Here is a 21,849-nt window from a genome sequence, read left to right as displayed (position 1 = left end):
TTAAGAATTTGTTTAATTCTTGGCTCTCTGTAATAAACTCAAGATACAAAACCTACATTTTAAGCCCCGATTTATCTCATTAATCTTCAAGTTACATTTGCTTCTGGATATATCTTAGATAATCTGCCATCTCCTTACGTATGGTGTCCAAAAGCCAGAAGCCCCCACTCTTCAGTTCAGTTCAATCACTCAGTCATGTCTGATTCTTTGTGACCCCATGGACTGCAGCACGCCAGGCTTCCCTGTCCTTCACCAACTCCTGGAGCTAGCTCAAACTCATGTCTATCGAGTTGGTGATGCCACCCAACCATCTCATCCTCTGTCGTCCCCTTCTCTCCTGCCTTCAAATCTTTCCCAGGATCAGGGTCTTTTCCAATGAGTCAATTCTCATCAGGTGGCCAAAGTATTGGAGTTTCAGCTTCAGCATCAGTCCTTCCAATGAATATTCAGGACTGATCTCCTTTAGGATTGACTGGTTGGATCTCCTTGCAGTCCAAGGGGCTCTCAAGAGTCTTCTCCAAAACCACAATTCAAACGCATCAATCACTCCTTAAACTGACCATATCTATCAGCGTTACCTTTCTTTCTCTGACTTATCTCTTTCCACAGTCTCTACCCTTGGGCCCTAACAGACCTGCAGAAGCAAGTTGTTACTGATCTCACTTTCCCATTTTCCAGCCCAAATCTATCCACACACTACACCTCTGACAATCTTTTAAAAATTCATTCCCCTATTCAAAAACCCAAAATAGAGGTTTTATAGCCTACAGGCCAAAGAACACAGTCCTTATCCTGTGTTTATCCTCAATGCATCCACAGAAATTTTTCAAACCATTCTTCCTGTGGTTTCAGCGTCCACCCTCTGTACTCTCATGGGCTGGGTTCCCGGACCTACACACTCTCAGCTGTGAGGTCAAGCTATGGCAGCCCATCTCTTTCTGGAAGACTACTCTGGCAAATTCAGAGGGATTTCTTCCCACAGCCAAAGGCATTATTAATTACATCTAATCTTGTATTATTCTCTAATTGTTTCAATTACAAATGTGGGCATCCTACTTCTCTGAACAGATTATAATGCTTTGACCAGTTTCTAATGTCTATTTAATATCTCTCCACAATGCTTAAAATGAATTGTAGTAAACTAAAAAAAAAAAAAAGCTAAGAATTCTGAATAATCTAAATTCTTATAAAAACAAATTATAGAAGATTTTTCCTATAACGTCAATTCATATGCTTAATCATTTCCCCTGAATTAACACCCTGAACATGGCACAAATTATAGGAAAAGAAAATATTAGCAATTTAATAATACTTTTTATAACACTGTAAAACACCATTACTTCTGTAAAATAACCTATTGCATCTATTTTTCACATGTAGTGCATTTAAGGCAAATTTTCTATGTCAAAAAATGCCAGCGATTCCTCAAACTTAAAAAACACTACATCTATGTTGTAAAATATCTCCTTGAATCAAAGCTTCTCTGCGCGCATCTGTGGCTATTGAGCAGGGAATTTGCAGGTTCAAGATTAAAGGCAAAGTTCCTAAGGCTGCTTTTATGCAGTTCTCGAGTTGGGCTGAGAAACTCTGTTTCTCATTCTCTCTTTTCACAGTGTAGATAGCTTTTCGTCTACTATTTTTAAGATGGCTACAGTATTAGCCACTTACAGTATTAGTATTGTAGCTGTCGTACCTGTTTGAGGAGTGCCAGGTGTACAAAAGTACAAACTGTCGTCATGGTTTTCTCTGAACAACAGCCTCGAGTTATTCCTACTTCTGGAAACTTGGCTATCATGTCAAACAACTGGACTATTTGGTGATCGTAGTTCATAAAAAATCTAATGATAATAAGTCAAACAGATTGCATTGCTGAGTCAATTGGCCGATTTCAACAGAATTTGATGCCTTATATTGACTAAGAAGTATAGGTCATCTATCAATGGTGACATCAATTCCCACTGTATTCTCACTTAATTTCAGATTTTCTATCGTATAGCTTCTGGGGAAAAAAGTTTAAAAGCTTTTGTTTGCACCATAGATAAGCCTCTATTTAAACCAGATAAGCCCAGCACCGGCTCCTATTTACACAGCAGGACTTTGCAGCAGTTGGGATATTTTCTTATTATGGTATCTCTTCTCTGCTAAGTTTTTCAGCAGTGACAACTGAATATTATTGTTATCATGTTAGGCTTCCAAGATAAGATATACTCAGAGTCCTTTCAAGTAAGAATTTTGGATAATTAGATTAGTACCCTCTGCCCAATTTTTTTTTTTTAAAGCTAACAGGGAATCTATATTTTATAATTAGGAAAAACATATTTTAAAAAACCCCTCTCACTTCAGCATTAATACACTAAAAATTCAGTTCACTAAATTCTAGTGTTTTCATTCTTATAATTCCCTAACCTATTAAGAGAGCAGTTTTGCCATTTTCTTTCCTTTGAAATAATTCCAACTTTGTACTGCAGATCTTTCTGGAGATATTTGGAGATTTAACTTCAGTGGTGCACAAAACAGAAGACAGAAAAATTTCTTTAGTTCAAAAAATACTTGTTTTGAAAACCACAAATTTCTTCTTTTTGATATGATCACATGTAGAATTTGTTTAATGTTTTTATGAGAATTGACCCAATAAACTTTGATAAAATACTGCAAACCAACAAAGTTTATATGCAAATATTAATTGAAATTAAATTAGATGAATTCCAAATACAGGGTTTCTTAAGAGTGAGTTTGGCCATCCCAGGTTTCAGTTTTCAGAACTGATCTAAAGTCTTCATAAAGCCACCATGCCCATCATATTAGAAGCACAGTTTTGAAATAAAAACACACTGCTTATTTTCTCTTCTACTTAAAAAAAAAGCAACAACTATAAGTCTGGTTAACTGTATGAGTAAGCATTTTATTCATATGATTTACCTTTTTCCTTGGATATACAGAGCACACATTCAAAGAGTGTGATAGAACAAACTCAAATATGTGGGACTCAAATGACTGTTGTGAAAAATTCAAATATTCTGTTTGCCTTTAAAGCTACATTAACTATCAATTGTAGTAAAGTGCTTATTATTTAGAATTCTTTTTTTCTTCTATTTGGCTACCTACACACAGTAGAAGTAAATATGTCTAAAATTGGTGCTGGCTTTGATAAACCATGGTGATGACATCAGCCTGACTTCTAGCTTCTGGAATGCAGAACTGAGACCTTACAGCGATTTGTGGGCTATGAGGTCCCAACATAACTCTCCTTGTCACCACCTATGATCCATTCCAAGCCAAGACTCCTGCTCTAAATATACTACACAATTAAACAAAAGTATTCTGGAATATCGGTGTTGTCAAATGCAGGAGTGGTGGGGGTGGGGTAGAGTGAGAGGAGAAAAGGAACTACCGTTAGGTTAAAAAGTACAAGGATTTTAAAATTCTACATGGTGTATGAGAATGTTAATGTACTTAATGTAACTTAATTGCACACTTAAAACTAATGGGAAATTTCATGTTATGTGTATTCTATCACAATTAAAAAAAGAAAAGCTCCGGACTTCCATGGTCCTGCCATGAAGATTCCAAGCTCCCAATGCAGGGGACACCGGTTGGATCCCTGGTGGGGGAACCACGATTCCGTAAGCCGCAAGATACAGATAAAAACTAAAACAAGAAAAAAAAAAAAAAAAAAAACCCTATGCGTGGGTGGTTTCTGAAAAGTGTGCCATGGATTTCAGGAGTTTTTCACAACTGTCTAATAAATTTCTAGGTCCTATATGTCATCTGTTGCAACCCTGTCACAGTGACCAGGTCGCTCTTGCAGGAATACCTACTGAGCCAGGTTGCTGGGGGCCTAAACAAGCAGCCATTCATCAGGAATTCGTAAATAGCACTTACACCGAATGTCCAGCTAAAAGGACCGCAGAGGAAAACCTGGAAAGTAACATGTAAAGAGGGTGTTAGGCAAGAGCATGTGGAAACGTCACTTGCTCCCGGGCTGTGGGCCCCGTGAGGAGCTGGAAAGTGCAGAAACCTCTACTTCCTATCCCAGGAAGGGCCTTGCCATCAGCCCCGCGCAGTGACCAAAAGGACAAGCAAAGGCTGGCCCGAGGGAGTTAGTAGGCCTCGGGGCCCACGGGATGACTGTGGGTTCGGGCACTTCCTAGAGGGCGCAGCGCAATTTCAAAGGACGGAGGCTGGTGGAGGGCAAGACGCCTCTCCACTCTCCTGCTTCGCATCTGCCTGCTAGCCAAGTGAGCGGCGGCTGCTGTGGCAGGGCGCGCACTGGCTCAGAGGCTGTGCCTGTCTGCGGGCTGGGGGATGGGCGCAGGGGTGGGGCGCCGGTAAAGTACTTCTGCAGAGTGAAAATCGACTCTACGTGAGAGAGGTATTTGAAATAAGGCGAAAACCCAGAGCACCGGGCTAGAGTTGTCATCGCCATTCTATTCTGCTCCTAATGCTCCCGGGAGAAACCAGTTTCTGCACCAGCAGTGAACTAACACCTGGGTATCCTCTTACTCTCTCCGATTAGAATGTGAGCACCCTTGGGGTCTCCAGGCGTGCACAGCCTGAGCCTAATGCGATGCCTAGCACTTGGAAGGTTCTCAGCAAGTAAATGAGGAGCTACGTTCTGAAGCCGAGACCAAGATAGCGCAGGTAGAGCCCTCTGCAAAGTTCTCTGCTTGCAGACACGCCCCTGCAGGTGCTGTCACTTCCCAAAGTCTCCACTGCCCGCCGGCGCGCACGCGCCCACCCCGAACTCCCCATGCCCTGGAACTACCTACCAGCAACGGCGACCAGCAGACCGACAGCACGCACATGATCCCCATGAGCTGGATGGCCGTCTCTGTCGTGATTCGGCCCCACTGGGCGCTGGACTGCGACGCCGTGGCCTTGGCCCTGCAGCGGGACACCAGGGCCTTAATGGTGGCCAGGTTGCAGGCGAAGGTGACCACCAGCGCCGAGAGCCCCAGGATGGCAAAGGCAGAAGCGAAGAAAACGTTGCCCCAGTTTTGCCGGGAGTTAGTCCCGTTGCCCCCAGGCCTGGTGCTAATGAAGCACCAAGTCCCGGGCCACTGGATGGTATACTGACCTACGCCCAGCACCGGCAACAGGGCGAAGGAGAGCACGGCCAGCCATACGCCTAGCAGCACTGCGCGGGTGACGCTGGTCTTCATGTGGCTTGAGTACCAGTGCGGCGCCCGGGTGGCCAGCGCCCGCTCGACGGCCATGGCGCTGGCAATGAAGAGCGAGGAGAGCCCAAAGACGGTCATGGTCAGGCCGAAGAAGGTGCACAACCTCCCCGACGGGTCGAGCTGCTCCCAGCGCTGGTGGGACAGGTAGAGGACGATGACCACCGGGCTGGTGAGCAGCTGCCCGACCATGTCGGTGAGCGCCAGCCAGCCGATGCACAGCAGAAACGACTTCTTGCGCTTGCTCTCCCGGCGCCTGTAGCTCTTCGACACGAGCGTTATGGCCAGCGCGTTGCCCACGAACCCGGTGATCATCATGGTCATCGAAAAGGCTACGGACACCGAGCCGCAGTCCTCGCTGGGCTCCGGGGGTAGCGTGAGGTTGTTCGGCGCCTCAACGGCGCGCTCGGCCGTCCAGATACCCGGGTCGGAGTGGTTGGGGCGCGTACAGAAAGGGGCGCTCGCGTGGTCCCGGGTGGCCTTCATATTGCCTTGGAGGTGAGGAAGGGACGGCACCTTGAGAACAGCGACGGGAGCCGGCAGACCCGGCGCGGTAGGCGGCGGCTGTCGGTGGCGACCGGGGCTGGGGCAGGGGTCCCGGCTAGGCTGCCCTCCATGATGCGGGGCGCAGCCTCCGCCTCACTTCGCCACTAAGGCGTCAGCGCCGTGGATCCCAGGCCAAGCAGGCAGCCGCGCCGTCGGCTCCCAGGCGTCCGGAGGTGCCCGGCGCCTGCTATAAGCCCGAGGGGGGAGGGGGCGGGGCGCCCGTGGGCGTGGGCCAAAGTGCAGTGGGAGGAGGATGCAGAAGCAGCCGAGAGCCTCTCTCTCTCTCTCGCTGCGGCTTGATCACTGCTTTGGCCGCCAGGGCTCCTAACATCCTTCCGCCCCCGGAGGACTCCTCTCGAAATGCCCCAGCTCCTGCCGGACCGGCCGCCCAGCCAGGCCCCGCGCCTGCTCCGGTTCTCTGCCAGAGGAGAGTCCGTGAGAGGCTGGGGCTAAAAGGTCTCCCTCGGCTACCCCACCTCAGGCAAGTTGCCAAGGTGTTCGCCTTCCTCCTTCTCCATCCACAGAGGCTCGCGCAAGGACCGGATCTTCCTTCCGACGCTCTTTTGTAACGCTTGCAAGTGTATTTTACCTACAAGACCCTGAGCAATCGAGGCAAACCACTCACCTGATGCGTAGATGAGCGTGAACGTTTTTCCCTTTCTACTTTGGGACTCTCGCATGATCTTAAGCAGGCCAGTTGCTCTGTCCCCAGGGGCGCCCTGAAACTGTAAAACCAATAGTGCCACAAGATTTAAGGGAATAGGTACAGGAAGACAAAATAAAATCAGACTGTCGGATTCAAAAATAAAAAATCTCAACTACTAATCCCTTTCATCACCCGCCTAAATTCTTCTCCTTCCTTAACATTAAATATATATATATTAATTAATTAAAAATATTTTTAAAAGTTAGCTAGGGCAAAAGGGGCTAGAGGCAGGTGGCTGCCACTCACTATTTCACTGTCTCAGCACATCTGAAATATTGAAATCAAAGGCTGCTAGCCTGTGGGAGTGAGGAGAGGTGGGGCAGAGAAACAAGGCAAACTCTTACAAAGCCTGCAACCATCTTTCTCCACCCTGGACCATTCTTACGCAATTAGGACTAGAAACTGCATTTAGATGTTATGAAGGTCTTCACATTTAGTGAAAATGGGCATAATCACCTAGTAACATGTTTTAGTAAGCCAATATTTCATGTGTTTCTCAACCATTTCCCCATTTTTTTCCAGCCATCCTCCAAGTATTGTTATTACTCCCCCTTTAAGGTGAGGTAACTGAGGCTCCTGAAGTTAAAAGGTGTGTCCAAGTCTTTCAGCAATTCTCCAGTCTCCAACTTCTTATCTGAAGCACAGTGTTCTTTACATAGATATCATAACCACTCTCAATAGGTGATAAGACCAGCAGTTCTCAAATCTAGGGAGGCTCTAGTTTTTCTGCCTTTTCATCTTGTCGGGGAAATGGAAAGAGTTTAAAAATTATTTACGAACTTCATTTTCCCTCATATTTAAGAAATTAGACCTAATCATTCAGCTCAGTCGTTTCCATCATCTCCGACTCTGTGCAACTCTATGGGCTGTAACCTGTGAGGCTCTTCTGTCCATGGGATTCTCCAGGCAAGAGTACTGCATCGGGTTGCCATGCCCTCCTCCAGGGGAGCTTCCTGTCCCAGGGATGGAACTCGTGGCATCTCCTGCGTTTTCTGTATCGCAGGCGGATTCTTCACCGCTGAGCCAGTTGGGAAGCCCATTTACTCAGCCCTATGAAGACCATTACTGACTTCCGCTGACTTTCAGAGCAAGCCTGGGTCAGTTCAGTTGTTTGTCTTTTCCAGCTTAGTTGATCTCATTGGATGTAAATGAGTAGTAGGAGGTGAGAGTGGAGTATGTTCCCTTGCATTCTTTCTATGCTGTTGTTTTGACTCTGTATGAGAGTCTGAACAAAAAATCATTATAGGGCTATATAATTTTTAAAGGATAAAAAGCAAAAATGAAATGTAAACTCTGTTTTAACAACATGCATTAATCACATCACTAATTTCATTTTGTGTTTTACTGTTTATTTTTTTCTTTTACTTTTTTGAATTTATTTGTAATGCCATGTGTCTAATGAGAACAACTAAGAAGGAATAGAGAAGTGGTTCATTTTTTAAATCTTCCCCCAAGCTTTTATTAGTTTTAATTAGTCTCAAACTCATATTTGTGAAAATGTTTTTCTAAAGTGTCATTTGAAAAGTAAAATATTCGATGGTATTCTCAGATACAAGTTTTATCCAAAGCATTGGATTGAAAGTACATATCAAAATTTAATGTTATAGCAATAAAACTCTAGTGTAACTGTATATTTATTTTAAAATTTAAGACCTTTTCATGATTTATACAGCAAAAAAAAAAACCAAAAACAAAACAAAGCCAATCTACAGTTACATCAAAAATTATTGTTTTATTTATGAATATTTGACCTCTTTGAAAGTTTTGTTACCCTCACTGCAGTATGCACCAGTTAGACTACATAAGAGTTAAAAGTATAAGGGCATATAGTATCAAACAGTTAATGTTAGCCTCTCTTAACTCACCTCCACCAATGTCTTAAATGTACTGCATCTCAGAAGTTTTGTATAACACTTTCTTTCTTTCTGTGTATTGGTTGCTTCGTCTTATCCTAAGTTGTATGTTTTGTAGCTATTCACCTTGAAAACAATTTGGAGTATCTGAGGTGTCACTATAGAATGCTGGTACAGAATGACTCCGGATCCACATTTCTTAGTGTCAGAACAGAAATAGTCTGAATTGTGTTGGTCTGAAACATCACTGCCCTCTAGTGACCCAAAGGTTAATAACATGCCATATAATTTCCGAACAATACACGCTTTGCTTAGGGACCTCTGATACTTTTCATAGGGGCCTAACTCATTAACACATAACTGTTGTCATTCCGTCTTTCCTTGAGTGTCTGTTTAATCAATATTCCAGTGAGGATTAAAGTTACAGAGTCAGGTAACTGAAATACCACATATTCAAAAACTTTTAAAAAGATTTTAAAGCATGTATTCACCCATTATGTATTTTTAACTGACATTATGCCTAGAAGTGATTTTAGTCCATAAATTTAAATCCCCTATTGTATCTTACATCTTAAAATTCATGACATGTGTCAGTACTTAGCTAGTGCTGATGAATTTATTGTATATACTTCTACTGAACTTCTATCAGGAAATCTTAAAATAGACATAAATTAAAAAAAATTAAATCAGTCCTGAATAGTCACTGGAAGGACTGATGCTAAAGCTGAAGCTCCAATACTTTGGCCATCTGATGCGAAGAACTGACTCATTGAAAAAGACCCTGATGCTGGGAAAGATTGAAGGCAGGAGGAGAAGGGAACGACAGAGGATGAGATGGTTGGATGGCATCACCAACTCAATGGACATGAGTTTGAGCAAGCTCTGGGAGTTGGTGATGGACAAGGAAGTCTGGTGTGCTGCAGTCCATGGGATAGCAAAGAGTCAGACATGACTGAGTGACTGAACTGGAAAAATTAATAGTTTCACACAATCAAGCCTTTGATTACCTGAAAATACCTGCAGTTCTTACTCTATAGAGCCAACTACTAATTTCAGCATGTTTTCAAGTCATTTATTCAATAAATGCTGGGACTTGTCTGCCAGTCTAGTAGTTAAGACTCCACACTTCCAGTGCGGGGGATGCAGGTTCAATTTTTGGTGGAGGAACTAAGATCCCACATGCTGCGTTGTGCAGCCAAAAATAAATAAATAAATATTGAGCATCCACTCTATGTCAGACACCATACAGTCATCAAGGATACAAGGAAAACAAAAGTTTCTTCATTTATGGAGTTTATATTTTAATGGAAACTCTGATTTTTTACCCAAAATAATAGAAGAAAGAATGCTAAACTTAGTGGCTTTTGTGATTTGTCATGCAAATCAAGAAACACAATTTTAGAAACAATGTAGTTTTGATGACAAAGTGGAAAAATGTGTACAGTCTTCAGGATCAAATAAGATTTATCTTAGGAACACAAGGTAGATGTAGCTCTCAAACATTAACCAATATAATTAGTAGTTCAACAAAATAAAGGAGACGCTTTAAGTCTTTTCTAAATCAATTATCTGGATACCCTAAGTCCCTTTTATTGACTGCCTCTTTTCCAAACTTTTCTGTTTCTTTATATGCCTAGTAATTTTTAACTGAAAACTGGACATTGAAGTTCATATACTGTAGTGACAGTGGATTTCATTTTTCTTCTGAAGATTACTGATTTGGTGGTGGTGGGGGTGATCCTTTTGGCAGTTAACGTGCCTGGATTCAAAATGCTAACATTTTGTCTCCTCTGATAGGCAGCTACTGTTATCTCGTCTCTTCATGACTGCTCTTTAAGCCTGGTTTCTTGTGAACTGATCTGTCCTATCTAATGCAAAGAGCCAACTCATTGGAAAAGACCCTGATGCTGGGAAAGATTGAAGGCAAAAGAAAAAGGGGGGTGGCAGAGGACGAGATGATTAGATGGCATCACTGACTCAATGAACATGAACTTCAGCAAACTTTGGGAGAGAGCAGAGGACAGAGGAGCCTAGCATGCTACAATCCATGGAGTCACAAAGAGTTAGACATGATTTATCAACCGAACAACAACATACCTATATGATTTGTTGGTTGTTCAGTGACGGGGATCATTCTGTCTGGTTTATAGGGGGTCTCTTCTAATTTCTAGCTGTTCTGTCTGTTTGGGGCTGTGCCCTGGTATTTCAAGCCTGTGAAGCTTCAGCTTGCTTTTTTAAATAGGTTCCAGGGCGATTCTGTCATTCACATATATTGGCTGTCAAATGTAGATTTGGGCAGAAGTTCCAGTTCACTCTTTCTGTGGTTCTCATTGTTTGAATTTCCTATTTAAATCTGCAGTGATTTTTCTAACCTTGAACTCCAGTCTCTTGCACTTTTTGCCAGTGAGGTGGCAATTTCTCTACTACTATTTCCTATGAGATAGTCATGAGGATTGGGTACCACCTCAGTCCAAAAGGCCAGAAGTCTTAATTCTTACCCGTCAGTTGCAGTTTTTTTGAGATTAATTTTTTCTCCCAGTTCTGTGTGCTTTTGAATGCTTTCCAATAAATTTAAATAGTTGATGTTTTAATATTTTAACCAGACTTTATAATTGTTATCTGCAGGACAGTAATATTGGCATAATGATGTACGTGCAATTCAATGGAATAGTATACTTATGTTATTCCATTGAACTTTATATAGATGTGTGTGCGTGTGTGCTCAGTCGTGTCCAACTCTGTGCAATCCCATAACTCACGAGGTTCCTCTGTCCATGGAATTTTCTAGGCAAGAACACTGGAGCGGGTTGCTGTTTCCTTTTCCAGGGAATCTTCCAACCCAGGGATGGAACCCTTGGCTCTTGTGTCTCCTGCACTGGTAGGTGGATTCTTTAGCACTAGTGCCACCTAGGAAGCACACTTTATATAGATATGTAGTTTTATATATATATATATATATACATATATATATATGTTTATGCTGCTGCTGCTGCTGCTAAGTCACTTCAGTCGTGTCCGACTCTGTGCTACTCCATAGACAGCAGCCCACCAGGCTCCGCCGTCCCTGGGATTCTCCAGGCAAGAATAATGGAGTGGGTTGCCATTTCCTTCTCCAGTGCATGAAAGGGAAAAGTGAAAGTGAAGTCGCTTAGTTGTGTCCGATTCTTAGCTGTCCGATTCTTAGCGACCCCGTGGACTGTAGCCTACCAGGCTCCTCCGTCCATGGGATTTTCCAGGCAAGAGTACTGGAGTGGGGTGTCATTGCCATCTCCATATGTTTATATAGATATATAAATTAAATATACAGAGATATAGATACAAAGATATGTATACACACATACATACATAAATGCAAATTCTGTTAATTTTCAGCAAAGTGTTAAGGTAATTTAGTAAAGTCTTTACAAATAGTGCTGGGAAAACTGGATACCTATATGCAAATAAAAATGAACACAATCCTTATCTCACACCACACACAGAGTATCATACATTAAATAAAATTATTTAATCTTAAGACTATAAACCTTCTAAATTAAAATACGAGAAAAACTCTTGTGATTTCTTTACCCTCTCATTGTTACTAGAAGTACTCCTACAGCTTTTTCTTGTCTTCTGAACATTCAACAAATGTGATTATCTCTTTTGGTCATTTATATATAGAAATTCTTTATAATCTTCTTGAATACCAGGAACACCTTTTTTTTTTTTTTCTTGACTGTTTGGAGCATAATTTTTGTGAATGTTTAGGTTATAATTTTTTGTTATTAGCAGCAATTGTACAATAACATTTTTATATTTATTGGTGTATACATTTGTGGGGCTTATTTTTATCATGATAAATCCTTAAGAGAGGACTGACACATTTCAAATTTGTATCCACAGCCTATCCTTCCCCTGGAATTCTAGCTTCATTTATCCAACTGACTGTCATCCCACTTGGATAACTCAATAACACCACAGCATGTTCAAATGGAACTTCAAATTTTCTTCCCTACTCCTGGTTATACTGGAGTCTTCCCCATTGCAATATGTAATAATGCCATCCACCAACTCAAGCCAGAAATCAAATGGCCGTCCTTGACTCTTCATTTTCCATTGTTTCTCTTTTCCAACCCATTATCCAGTAATATTAATTCTATTTCCAAAATATATATTCACTGTCTCCATCTCCACACCTACTATCTTTGTTCAGGTCACTGCCATTATTTACCTAATCTACTGCTATTGTTTTTATTTTTAATTGTCTTGGTTTTATCATCTTAAATTTGTCACAAAATAAGCTAAACAAAGCTTAAATAGCATGTAGATTATATATTTTTTTAAAAAAATTGATTGATTTGGCTGTGCTGAGTCTTTGTTGCTGTGTGTAGGCTTCTCACTGTGGTGACTTCTCTTGTTGTGGAGTTCAGGCTTTAGAGCATGAGAGCTTCAGTAGATGCAGTGCATGGGCCCAGTAGTTGTAGCTTGCAGGCTCTAGAGCACAGGCACAGTAGTTGTGCATGGGCTTAGCTGCCCTGAAGCATGTGGGATCTTCCTGGATCAGGGATTGAACCTGTGTCTCCTGCATTGGCAGATTCTTTACCACTGGGCCACCAGGGAAGCCCATGTATTTTTAAAGGTTAATGATACTTTCTACACCTGTCCTTATTTTCACTTCCAAACTAACCAATATGAACAGGTTGTGGTGTATGACTACAGATTTTTCTTTATGCTCATACAAAGATACATTCACTTAAAATACATGGATTCCTGCTGTTCTGCTTGCCGGCTCTGAATTACAATCTGAGTAAAATATATTTTACTGTTAGTTTGGATCTCCCTAACTAGTAAAGTTAAATCCATTTTCATGTCTATTAACTTCCTCGTTGATTTTTGTGCACTGCCCATTGGATTGTCATTATGCTATTAGTTTGCAGGAACTCTTTGGATATTTAGATACCCACCACCCGTTTCTCATTTTCCTACCCTATCATTGTGCTTATAATTTTTTGTGTCATGTTTATTATCATATGTAGGAAAATTGTTCAATAAAGTGTTCATCTTTCCCTTTATGATTTTTAGGATTATTGCTTAAGAAAGTTAAAGTTTCTCCTTAATTTCTATACTTGTTACATTTTGGAAAATACTGCTTTAATAATCATGTTTAATCAAATAGATTTAAATTTTTACTTTTTAGCAAATAAGGTGGAAGTTCAATTTTTTGATGGATTATTGTATGGCTAACTAGCACTATTTATTAACTAAATCATAATTCTTCTCTTAAATACCATTTTATCATATACTAAATTTCTATATAGCCTAGAATCTAGATCTTGCTTTCTAAATATCATTCTCCAATATGAACAACCAGAGCTCCTTGGAGAAATGACTGATGGCTGTGGCAGGGAAGACATGAGCCTACAGTAGTATCAAAAATTAGAGTGTTCAAAAGACAAAAGGATGGTGATATGTCAAAGAAACACTGGAGTCAACGTAAAACAGTTCCCAATGGCCAACTGGAATAATCTGACCAATAAAATATATAATGTAATCCCGAATATAATCCAAATATAAACATACACAAGTCCATACTGATATGAGTAAATAAATGAGGCAAACCTGCTTAATATATGTAGATACTCCCCTCTCCAGGAACTGAAACATAGTCCCCCTTATTGAGGGTATGCTTGACTTCATGACTTTCAGGCATTTATTGGGCTTTGAGTTTCAGATATTGCATTTTTAGATGGAAGATTGGTGGCAATCCTGCACCATCAGAAAATGGTGGGTATTTTTAAAGAGTATTTTAAACTTAAGGTATGTATACTGTCCTTTTAGACATAATATCACACACTTAATAGGCTTTGGTATAGGGTAAACATAACTTTTATATGCACTGGCAAGCCAGGAAGTATGTGTGTCGCTTTACTGTGATACCTGCTTTACTGTGGTGGTCTGGAATTGAACTTCCACATGTTCAAGCTGGATTTAGAAAAGCCAGAGGAACCAGAGATCAAATTGCCAGCATCCATTGGATCATAGAAAAAGGGAATTCCAGAAAAACATCTACTTCTGCTTCATTGACTACACTAAAGCCTTTGACTGTGTGGATCACAACAAACTGTGGCAAATTCGAGATGGGAATACCAGACTACCTGACCTGCCTCCTGAGAAATCTGTACGCAGGTCAAGAAGCACTAGTTAGAACCAGACATGGAAAAACAGACTGGTTCCAAATTGGGAAAGGAGTGTATCAAGGCTGTATAGTCACCCTGCTTATTTAACTTATATGCAGAGTACATCATGAGAAATGCTGGGCTGGATGAAGCACAAGCTGGAATCAAGATTGCCGGGAGAACTATCAATAACCTCAGATATGCAGATGACACTACTCTTATGGCAGAAAGTGAAGAGGTGCTAAAGAGCCTCTTGATGAATGTAAAAGAGGAGAGTGAAAAAGCTGGCTTAAAACTCAACATTCAAAAAACGAAGACCTTGGCATCTGGTTCCATCAGTTCAAGGCAAATAGAAGGGGAAACAATGGAAACTGTGACAGACTTTCTTTTCTTGGGCTCCAAAATCACTACAGATGGTGACTGCAGCCATAAAATTAAAAGATGCTTGCTCCTTGGAAGAAAAGTATGACGAACCTAGATAGCATATTAAAAAGCAGAGACATTATTTTGCCAAGGCCTGCCAGTCAAAGCTATGGTTTTTCCAGTAGTAATGCATGGATGTGAGTTGGACTATAGTTGAGCGTGAAACTATTGCTTTTGAACTGTGGTGTTGAAGACTCCTGCGAGTCCCTTGGACTGCAAGATCAAACCAGTCAATCCTAAAGGAAATCAGTCCTGAATATTCATTGGAAAGACTGATGCTGAAGCTGAAACTCCAATATTTTGGCCACCTGATGCAAAGAACCGACTCGTTGGGAAAAGACCCTGATGCTGGGCAAGATGAAAGCATAAGGGGACGACAGATGAGATGGTTGAATGGCATCACGGACTTGACGGAGGAGTTTGAGCAAGCTCACGGAGTTGGTGATGGACAGGGAAGCCTGGAGTGCTGCAGTCCATGGGGTTGCAAGGAGTCAGACACGACTGACAGAACTGAAATGAGCTTCATGTAAATGGAATCAAATAGAGCACACACACTTAAAAAATTCTCAAGTGTATTTGAATGTTGTTGCTAGGTACTGCGTTGTCATTAGGTCAAGTTGACTGATCTCCCCATTTTTGCCATACAGTTCTATGAAGTTTTGCTTCATGTTTTTGACTATTACATGCATAAACGCTCCGATTATGCTTTTGACTTACGTGGTTCTTTATTCCTATGCTTTCCTCAGTTTTTACAACTACAGGATTTCCACCCTTTCACTTCTAACCTATTTTTATCTTTATGTTCACAATAGATGTAAGAGCATATGGGTGTTGCTCCATTTATCTAGTGTGACAATCTCTCTTTTATTACGGGAGTGCTTGAACAGTGGGACTTAAACCTACTACCTATTCATTTTCCATCATGTTTCTCTTTTCTGCCTCCTTTTGCATTATTTGTGATTCCGTTTTTTTCCTTTGTAAGTGTATTACGTGTAACTCCTGGTTATGTTTGGTGGTTGCTTTTATACCATACATATTATCAAAGTACCATCAAGATATGTACAACTTTGTTTATAACCCTACAAATAGCTCACTTCCATTTACCCCCTTTTGACCTGAGCAACTTCTGCTGTTTACCTGCACCTAAGTCTCACAGTCTATTTGCTTTAAACAATTATTTTAGTGACTTAAAAAACAAAACTGTATTTAGCCACATAACACTTTACTGTGTGGATCCAATTTCCATCCTATATCAATTTTCTTTTGCCAAAAAAATCTAACTTTTGTATTAGAGATTCAGCTTTGGAGAAGTTAAAAAGTTTATACATTTGAACGGGTATATATAGAATAGTAGGCCGATTTTTTCAAAATACCTTTAAAGACATTGCATGATCTTGTTTTTCACTGCTCCGACATACTGGCTGTCATCCTTACCGTTTCTATATAAACGCCTTTTTCTCTGGCTGCTTTTCATCTTTATCACAGGCTTTCAACAACTTGATTATGAATAGATCTGCTTAAATTTCCATGTCTATGCTTAGACCTTGATATGGAATGCTTTGTGAGAAGCATTTAAACTCAAGGATTTTACATCAAGTATTTTAGATTCATTTCCGTAATTTGGGGAAAATATTACAAGTGAAATGTCCCAATAGCCTCTTGGCATTTTTTCTATTGCAGGGTTTTAGTAATGCAGGTGCCGCAGCACCGGGTTATGCAGCCTGAGAAGTACTTACATGGTCTTCATTTCTGGTAGAGAATTAACGAGAACACTTGGCGACCTTTCCTTTTTGGTGCTTCTCATGTATTAAGAACAGTGTGATATACAGCAATGCAATTCTGTAATTCCAACCACATCATTTACAAAGGTGCAAATATTTAAACTTTCTCTGATCATGGTCACTAGTATCACATTAAAATTCTTCAGCTCTAACACCCACATAATCCAAATCACAATAAGATGATTTATCTTTTCTGCTCAGAATTCTGATGTGTAGTATTTAAGCAATGAAAAGGCAACATTTTCAGCAGATTTGAATAATTAGAGGTAATAATGTCATTAAGAGGATTAATGTAATTACTAATTTGTCAGATTTGTGTCATCCACATCACTTCCATGTTTTATTTTCAGGTTTTTAGTTCACTATATCTCATAATAAATGTCCAAATCATCTTTGCCAATAAAATGAACTTCACTGGTGTAGTAATCAATCGATAATATTTTACGCTATTTTCCATTAAAAGCTTTTAGGGCCTCAAAAACCTATTTATTAAATACGGTTGTAACTAGTTTATGTTTACTGTTCTAAAAATTTAAGTAAATATATGACAGTATTTTAATAAACACAAAACCATTTTGACCTCTATTATCTGTTCCTACACAAGAACATGAAAGCTAATTTTTAAATTCATTGCCTACTTTGCAAATGACACACTCCAACGTACTTAGTTCCAAGAGTTATACATTCTAAAGCAATTCAATTTACCAATTCATAAGCAAACTTGCTTCGGTTGGTATTTTTGCAGAGACATGTTAGGAATAAACCAATAGCTTACTAAAATTCTCTTTCAGAATAATTCTGTGCTTCTGTCCTTGGGAATATAAAAAGAAACTAAACAGATTTCAAAATATATACCAGTGAGGCTTGGTTTCCAATCTTCTCTTCAGTTCAGTTCACTCAGTTGTGTGCCTGTTTGCGACCCCATGGAAATCTTCTCTTAGCTGTTTACAATAAACCTAAGTTGGTGTTTTACTGGGCTTCCCTGCTGGCTCACATGGTAAAGAATCTGCCTGTAATGCAGGAGACCTGGGTTCAAACTCTGGGTTGGGAAGTTCCTCTGGAGAAGGAAATGGCAACCCACTCCAGTATTCTTGCCTGGGGAATTTCACAGACAAAGGAGCCTGGCATGCTACAATCCAAGGGGTCGCAAAGAGTTGGGAGGCAACTGAATGACTTAACACTTTCACTTTTAAGTTGGCATAAATCGAGGGTAATAAACAGTGTTCACATGCAATTTCTACAGATTCTATACTACACTGAAGCATAGCTGGTCGAGTAAAGGCAAGCCTTATTAACTTGTGATGAAATGGAACTATTAAACTGAAAAAAAAAAGAAAGAAAAGAGAGTCCAGTTTGGTAACTGGCTGTCATAACTTTGGAAAGAAAACTCCTGCAACCAAATGTTTTCCAGTAAAGAATAAGCATTTATTAGTATTGGAGGAAAAAACTGACTAAACCCTTTCAGAAACGTGAGATATTTGTATTTATTCCCTTGTCAAACACTGGGTGCTAGCTATAGAATGCTGAAAGAGCTAGAAATACTGGGTAAAAGACTTTAAAGAAATTCACCTCAACTATGGAAACTCAGGAATCAGGGAGAGCATCTGAGTGTTCTGAATTGAGTCGTGAAGATCAAGTGAGACAGGGATGGTAATGAGGTGTGTACAGGGCACAGGAGACTTGCACACAGATGGAAGTCAGCATGGCTCCCGGGGACGGCTGTACAGGCTTTGTGCCCAAGTTTGCTGGAACTGGCAGGGGTAAGGGAAGGTGTGGGAGTCACAAAGGATTTTAGTTTAATCCTGAAAACCATAGGAAAAGTTTTAAAACAAGGAAATTACATGAACATGAACAGCTTCAAACCACTCTGAATACTGAAAGGATAACTACTTGGTTAAATATCATTTAGCAAATACAGTGGAAGACCTCTACTATACGTTAGAGGGGTAGTGAATGTTAGTCGCTCAGTTGTGTCCAACTCTTTGCAACCCCAAGGACTGTACCTGCTAGGCTCCTCTGTCCATGGGATTCTCCAAGGAAGAATACTGGAGTGGATTTCCATTCCCTTCTCCAGATGATCTTCCCGACCCAGGGATCGAACCCAGGTCTCCTGCATTGCAGGCGGATTCTTTACCGTTTGCATATGCCATATGCCAGCCTTTTGGTAGCAGTAGTGGAGCACTGTGGACTTGAGGGTTAAAACCACTGATTCAAGGTTAAGTCAGATTTATTTGAGGTGAAAAGGCAAAAGAGAAATCTAAGAGGACCCTCCACCCTAAGTTACTGATAATGTTGTTTATCAATGTGAAATATACTAGTTTTGATGGACAGATTGCTTGGGTAGAAATTAGATACGTTGAAAGTGACATTTAAAAAGAAGACACACAGTAGGCAGTTTAATGGATCTGGTGCTGTAAAAGGGGTGAGTAGGAATACTTGAGTATTAACATACAAAATATCTGAGGGCACGAGTAGGGAGTAACATTCAGTTATTTGCTGTATACTCATACGCTAGTCATAAAAATGTCCAATGTCATACAGGTTCCATAAAGTAAGAATTAAAATCTGGCTCTCTGACTCCAGGGGAAGAGTACAGATAGAAATGAAGTATCATTGCCAAATCCACCACTGGGATCATACCCATTCACTTCATATTACATTCAGGCCAGAGGTACTCAGTCTCTGATAATGGCACTGAGAACAGGTCACAGATGTTTCAGTTTGGGGGTAGGTACGAAACTCTTTGTTCTGAGTGCCTGATTAAGGTCTTTAATTATCACTGTTTTCAGGCACTTTTCAATGTGGTGCAGTTTATTTCTGACAGCATTATTACTTGGTTCCTTCTTTTTCTAAGGTTTTAAACCACCACAGTATTTCAGATCTCCTAAAATACAACCAAATCTTGAGGCTTCACAAATTATCTCACCTTATTCATCAGTAAACCTGTCCTTCAAGACTGCTCAAGTCAATTCCTTAAGAGTCTGCCTCTTCATTCAGACAAGACTGATTTTCTTCCCACTTTAGCACAGACTTTATTGCTTCTATAAATAAGACCATTTCCCTGCTAGATTGAGATTATGTGAAAGGGGTTGTCCTACATATATTGTGGCTTTAAATCCAGGTCTTATTCAGTTGAATAACGTACATAGCATTCTTCTTCTTATGTATATTTTAATTATTCATTTATGTGTAAGTTACCAGTTATTGTTATTTTCTTATGCTAGTATGTTTACTTTGGTAAATACAGGCATTTGCAAACTATTAGTTATCACATGTTCATCTTTTAACCATGTGCAATGCTACAACACCCTCTTGTAAGCATCTGTGTGGTTCAATGTGGCTGGGAAAAAAACTGTGTTTACTAGTCTCTCAGTGCCTGTACACTTGGCTCTAATGCCACCTGAATTCATTCTTACTGATATTATATTTAACTGTCAAGGCTCCTACTTAAGGTCAAAACTGTCACCATCACTAAGGTCTAGATTTTATTCCCTCATCTACTTGATGATAAACCTTCCTCTCCAACAATTCTTCCTTCCTTCCCTTTCTCCATCATCTACCAGAGAACGGAGGCAAGTCAAAGGTTAAGAGTCAATCTGAAAAGGACGCTCAATGGCCAAAGCTGGAACAGTTTGAGCAGAAAATAACACAGCATTGAACTATGACTTAAAGAATAAATATGCAGAAGTCCATACAAGTGTAAATAAATAGGAGACAAATCTAAAAGTGAATTGAAATATGCGTAGACAGCCTTTTCCCACAGCAGGGTGGAATTTAATTCTCCCCATCCCTACTCTGAAGGTGAGCTACACTTAGTGACTTAGCTGACAAAGAATGGGGAAAAAAAACTAAAAAAAAACTGAACTACAATGGTGATTTCAAGCAATTTCCATGAGAAGGGCACTTTTCTTCTGTGGTATCTACTCTGAAACTCACAAAATCAGTTTAATCACAAGAAAAACCAGACAAACCCAGAATGAGGGATAGTCTAAAGGATACCCAGCCAGTACTCCTCTTAAGTCTTCAAAGGCAAGGAAAGAATGACAACCTGTCAGACCAGAGGAGACTGGAGAAATATGAGAAACAAGAGGAAGTATAATGTAGCACCCTGGATTAGAATAATGGAAAAATGCCAAAATTCAAATAAAACCTAGACTATAAGTAATAGTAACATATCAATGTTGGTTTCTTAGTTTTGACAGAATCACAGGGTAATATGCTAATGATGGTGAAAACTGGGTGGGAGTATGTGGGAACTCTCTGTTCAACCTTTGCAACTTTTTGTAAATTTACAGTTATTTCAAAATAGGATGTCTACTTATCCACCTACTCATAAGAGACTAAAATTAACATCTTCTTACTAAATCAGATAAAAAAAAAAATCTAGTTTGACTTAACATTTATCTCCTCAAACAGGTTATTTGGTTGTTACTAGAGGTAATACTGATACCTGCCATGAGACTTGGGGGTGAATCCCCATTAAGCCACTCCTGTGGTTTCCTTGGGCAAATTTTTAATTTCCTTAAACTGTAATCTTTTTGTTTGTAAAACATGGGATGATATACAATGGTATATAAAGATGACAGGAAGAATTAGCCAGGAAATCAGTATTACATACCTTCAACTGTCTTTAACTAAAACTCCATTGTTTCCAGAAATAAAACTATTTCCAGTTTAGGAAAGCTATCAAGTTATTTCTATTAAAAAACAAAACATCTAACAATTATGTCAAAATTGTTAGGGCAGAAGGGAGAAATTTCATGCCTTCTTACCAGTATCTATTAAAACAGCACTGGCTGTGGAAGCCAAATATCAAGAAGATAGAAGAAAAAAAAAATCAGTTTTACCTTGGTACGTGTGCCTAAACAGTCTTATGCTTACAGCTTGCTCTGAACTTGGAATCTGTTGCCAATACCAACTATTTAATATTGTTTAGATAAAAGGATTCTAAATAGAAATTTAAGAACACTTGGTAGTTAAAAAAGACACTTGTTAAGTGCTAAGAAGCACACTATGACATGTTATTTGCCACACGGAATAAGATATGTTCTGGTACAGAGTGTTCAACTAGTTTGGGTACTCTGTTTAAAAAAAGTCAAAAATTGCTGAGTGACAAAGGTTACAGTGATCATGGCTTTGGTATGTTTTAAACCAAACATTCATATATAAAAATAAGGTGATATTACATAAAAGGTAAGTGAACATAGG

The 21,849-nt window shown here is 40.1% G+C and overlaps 1 protein-coding gene and 1 long non-coding RNA gene across 10 annotated transcripts in view; both read right to left on the bottom strand.

The window, feature by feature from the left end:
- PTGER3 (prostaglandin E receptor 3) overlaps positions 1 to 5,888 on the bottom strand; it is a 212,806-nt gene extending 206,918 nt beyond the window's left edge. For all 9 annotated transcript variants that reach the window (XR_014053751.1, XM_081490646.1, XM_081490647.1 and 6 more), the window contains exon 1: positions 4,770 to 5,888. Coding sequence is in view for 8 of the 9 variants with exons in the window: in XM_081490646.1 (XP_081346772.1) it covers positions 4,770 to 5,663 (894 nt within the window). In the remaining variant the exon portion in view is untranslated. The remainder of the gene's footprint in view (positions 1 to 4,769) is intronic.
- A 12,156-nt stretch (positions 5,889 to 18,044) lies between these two features.
- On the bottom strand, positions 18,045 to 20,707 carry LOC145506324 (uncharacterized). Its single transcript, XR_014053754.1, has 2 exons — positions 20,641 to 20,707; positions 18,045 to 18,846 (listed from the first exon to the last, which is right to left on the bottom strand). It is a non-coding gene; the product is annotated as an uncharacterized LOC145506324 (long non-coding RNA).
- Positions 20,708 to 21,849: the final 1,142 nt, after the last annotated feature.

The sequence above is a fragment of the Giraffa tippelskirchi genome, chromosome 5 (genome assembly GCF_054371585.1).
Source record: "Giraffa tippelskirchi isolate mGirTip1 chromosome 5, T2T-mGirTip1v1.2.pri, whole genome shotgun sequence".
NCBI lineage: Eukaryota > Metazoa > Chordata > Mammalia > Artiodactyla > Giraffidae > Giraffa > Giraffa tippelskirchi.
This window is presented reverse-complemented; position numbering and strand designations above follow the sequence as displayed.